General features: G+C 43.4%; 1 protein-coding gene across 1 annotated transcript in view; it reads left to right on the top strand.

The window, feature by feature from the left end:
* LOC105998330 (T-cell receptor gamma chain C region C10.5) overlaps positions 1-4,696 on the top strand; it is a 27,512-nt gene that overhangs the window by 1,686 nt on the left and 21,130 nt on the right. The window contains exon 2 of the mRNA XM_013033014.1: positions 4,117-4,429. Coding sequence (XP_012888468.1) covers positions 4,117-4,429 — 313 coding nt within the window. The remainder of the gene's footprint in view (positions 1-4,116; positions 4,430-4,696) is intronic.

Raw genomic sequence — 4,696 nt, 5'->3', positions numbered from 1 at the left:
CAGCAAATTAAGGTACAATGGAAGGATGCATGGCCACTATTTGTCTTGATCCCCATAAAGCATAGTATCTTCTAGGTATTTATTACTTGACTGCACAGAGATTTACAGTACCTGAATGGCTTCCAAAGCAGGCAAGAAAGGGTCATATTCCACGTGGACATGTGGCTGACATACTATTTCTTTACTGTTGTTTTCCCATTCTTCTTTGTGTGTGTATTTGTGTGTGTGTGTGTGTGTGTGTGTGTGTGTGTGTGTGTGTGTGTGCGTATGTGTGTCTGCCCATGTTAGTACTTGAACTCAGGGCTGGGCAATGTCACTGAGAGTATTTGCTCAGTAATAGTATTCTGCCACATAAGCCCAACTTCCAGCCTTTTACTGATTAATTGGAGACCAGTGTTTCATAGACCTTTCTGCTTGGGCTGGCTTTGAGCCCTGATCCTCATATCTCAGCTTCCTGAGTAGCTAGGATTCCAGATGTGAGCTACTGCCACCTGGCCACATTTTCCCATTCTTTATATAAGTAGCAGTTAGTTGGACAAAGGACTTTAATTTTGACATGTCCCTGGAGGCATACAATTTACCACGATCAGATTTACCTCCTTAATGTCTCTCCTCATTCCTCTTCCCCTGTCTCAGGCTTCACTGTTCCATTTTCACATGTGGACATAGAGCATTTTGATTGCCTTCATCTTCTTTCTCTCTTTCCATGAGATTCTTATCTCCCATTACCACCAGGAAACTAGAAGTAGTGTCATTGCCCAGAGAGTAGAGCACAACTCTAGAGTAGAAAAGCTTAGGGACTATACCCAGGCCTTGAGTTCAACTCCCAACTTCTCCCCCCCAAAGAACGAAAAAAGAGATCTCATAGGTCCTGAGTCCTCCACAAAGCCAGGGAGGGACATAGAAACTTTGGCCTGCATCATGACAGTTCGGTAGGCCCAGACACTGGGGACCATTCTCACCTACAGGTGGCTTTAGGTGATAGCAGACGTGATATCTGAGGCCAATTCTCCCTTGAAATCAATAAAAACAACATGGATAAAGCACCAAACGATAAGGAAGAATTACCTCGAACAGGACTAACAAGTTGCATCATATCTTCCTTGGTAAATGGAAGGATTATTTGGTGCCATAAAAAAATAGATAAAGTTCCCAAAGGGTACAGACAATGAGCAGCCTCAGAAAACAAGGACAGTGATACATCTGTCTTCTTGGCCACCACCAGAGAAGCCTCTCCACCCCTACTGGCATGGCAGCCTCTGCTCTGGTTTTATCTCCTCAAACTTCTTCCTGCACAGGCACAGGGCCTGGGCAGATGGAATGTTCTTCACTTGAGGCATGAAATCTATTGACTTCTTTCTTGAATTATTCGAAGTGTGCTGTAAAAGTTATAGCTTTGCTGACCACCAAGGGCTCATGCCTATAATCCTAGCTACTAGGGAGGCTGTAATCTGAGGACATGGTTCAAAGCCAGCCTAGGCAGGAGCCCATGAAACTCTTATTTCCAATTAACCAGCAAAAAAATAGAAGTAGGGCGGTGGCTCAAGGCAAAAATGCTGGAGGACAGTGCCTACACTCTGAGTTCAAGCACAGGACAAACACACACACACACACACACACACACACACACACACACACACACGATATCTTCTCTCTTAGTAATTTGATTTTCTTAGTAATGCTACTTATTCCTTGGTTTCTTATAGGAATGGAATAGGTACAGTTGGAGTGGGCAAAACAGACTTTGATTTAGAATATCTAGTCAGGCACTGACAAGCTTCAAATTGGGCTTCTGAAAATTTGATTTCAAGAGAAAAAGGGAAAAATACACACCTTTTCCAAGGCCATTTATAGAGAAACAACTATAACTCTAATGAGTCTATAAAATTCTGACTCTTCTCCTTTGGTCTTTAATGTAAAACTTATACAAAGTTGAGATACAATAATAGGTTTCCCCTGGAGTTCTACCATGCCTTGTGGGCCAAGGACATGAACACAGGCATCTCCTAACATATCTATGACCAATGGCTCCTCAACTGGAACAATCCAGTCTCGCTCTGAGGTCTGCTGGCTCTCAGCCCCAGAATGCACTTCCTCTGTTTTTAGAGTTACATCTCTGTATCACAGGAAACCAGAAAGGGAATCTAATGGCTATCAACAGCACCCCACAGTTGCCAGTACCAGTGCCCCCAAATATTTAGTTGGTATCATTTCCTGTTGACTTGGGTCTGCACATGGACACTGTGTTGAAACTGCCTATCTCAGCAAGAAGGAAGGTCTATTATTTTCTTTCCCAGAGACATCCAACTATGGTGAGCTTCTCAGGGTAGTGCTGAGAGAGTCTAAGGTGACATCCCTCTGCTCAGCTTCCCTTGGCTGCCACATAATTGGTCATAAAAATTCTTCTCCTGAACTTGTTCAGAGACGAAATAACTTGCACTTGGACACAACCAAAGTTCTGCTCAACAAAATAGTTCATGATGTTTCAGTTGTATTCTCTGTGTGTGTGAAAGAGAGAGAGAAAGAGAGTTCTCCATTAGAGATCTCTGTTCTTTATGTATGTATGCTCTTTAGCCCATAGCACTGTTATTCTGGTTAGTCACATCTGAGTTAGGAGATAGAGGAAGAAGGAAGAGCTGAAGATGCTGATCTACATCACACAGCAGTTACAGGGCAGATAGGACAGGGGAGACCCAGGTGGTCTTGCCACTTTTATCAAATATCTCCAACTGATTCTTTGTCTCAGGGGGATCATAGAACTAGTACACCATTTCCGTTCCAAGGGGAAGAGGCCAGATTATCTCATGATGCTAGTTGACACCAATTACTATAGTGGGCTAAAGCCCCTGCTCAGAATTTGAGAAATTTTGTCTTTGACCAAAGAAGCAAAATGCCAATGTATTCTTATTTGATTTCTTTAAATAAAACTATCCAATGTGTTCATTGCCTATTTTTATTTTTTATTGTGAAAATACTGTACAGAGAGGCTACAATTACATGGACAAGATAACAAGTACATTTCTTATCAAGCATTGTTGCCTCCTCTTTTGTTTCCCCTTCCCATTCCCCTCCCCACTATCCTCCCCCACCCCATACCACCCCACCAAAGTTGTAAGTTCGTTTTTTGACATAGCGACTTGTACATCTCATTCATTGCTTATTTTTAATAGTAGTGTTTAAGCAAACTTCGGAACAGTATTCAGATTCCTTTGCATGTCTCCTGTGCATATTGTTCAAACATTCTGAAATCAGAATCCACATGTTCAGCTGTTTGGTTTCCTGTATCAAGGATCCATGGTTTATTCTGTAATTTTGAGATAAATGAAAAAGATGTTTTGTTTGTTTTGCAAGCAAAGCAAACCCAGGAAATGAAGTTAGATACATAATCCATTGGTCCTTTTCCTATGTTTTGTGAGAGTCTGAATATCATTCTCATCTATATTACTTCTGATAATTTTGTGTGTGTGTGTGTGTGTGTGACTGGAGATTGAACTTAGGATTTAGGACCTTATACAACTTGACTTATAACCCTGTCCCTTGTTGCACAGGTTATTTTTGAGATAGGGTCTTGCTTTATGCCCAGGAAGCCTGGGCTTCATTCCTCCTTCTTGTACTTCTCAGTGTAGCTGGAGATGGCATACACATGCCACTGTGTCCAACTCTTGTGTTTCTCCTATAGCTAGGACTACAAGCATGTACACTGCACCCACCCACTGGTTCAGATGGAGAACTTCAGACCAGAATGTCTCCCTTACTTACTCTCTCTACCCAGCTCTTGTGGGGCAGGAAATCACAGAGCAGATCATGAAGAAGCTCAGGAAATCTCCTGACGCCCTCATGTCTGAGACACCAGGACATTTCTGCCCCTCCTGTCATGGAGCCCAGGGCCTCCAACCCCACCCCAGATCATAAGTTGCCACCTTCTCTGTCTGCTCAGCCTGGCAGACATGGTACCACTTCTGAAAGCAGCCATCTTCTCCTTCCTCTGGGCTTGTGAGTTTCCCCATCACTTCTAGCTAAGAAAGAGATGAAGACTGAAGGGATTGAAGTCATTTCATAGTGTTGCTTCTTCAGATGTCATTTGTTGATGGCAATCTCTCTCTTCTTTGCTTGCAGTTGGACTCGGGTATTTGGAGCAACCTGAAATCTCAGTTTCCAGAGCCACAGATGGCAGTGCCCAGGTGCCTTGTAAGGCATCCATCAGTAGCTTCCGCAGTGTTGCCATTCACTGGTACCGACAGAAACCCGGCCAAAGCTTAGAGCATCTATTGTATGTCATTTATACTTCTACTCAGCAATCTTTAGATGGGAAGGACAGGAAATTTGAGGCAAGTAAGAATTTTAGCACTTCCACAACAACTTTGACGATCAATTTCTTAAAGAGAGAAGATGAAGCTACATACTACTGTTCCTATGGCTACCACACAGTGTGAGAGTCCCCAGAGTAACCCACACAAGAACTACCCCCTAGTCTGTTACCCAACATGCAGAACCACAGAGGCTGCCAGCTGGGCTCCCAGCCTGAGCCCTCAGGCCCCAGCATTCCTGATGCTTCCCATGGAGCTTCTCAGCTCTGCTTGTCCAGTGAGTTCCACCAGGGGCAGCAAATTAAGGTACAATGGAAGGATGCATGGCCACTATTTGTCTTGATCCCCATAAAGCATAGTATCTTCTAGGTATTTATTACTTGACTGCA

Source organism: Dipodomys ordii, unplaced genomic scaffold (genome assembly GCF_000151885.1).
Source record: "Dipodomys ordii isolate 6190 unplaced genomic scaffold, Dord_2.0 Scaffold161, whole genome shotgun sequence".
Lineage (NCBI taxonomy): Eukaryota > Metazoa > Chordata > Mammalia > Rodentia > Heteromyidae > Dipodomys > Dipodomys ordii.
This window is presented reverse-complemented; position numbering and strand designations above follow the sequence as displayed.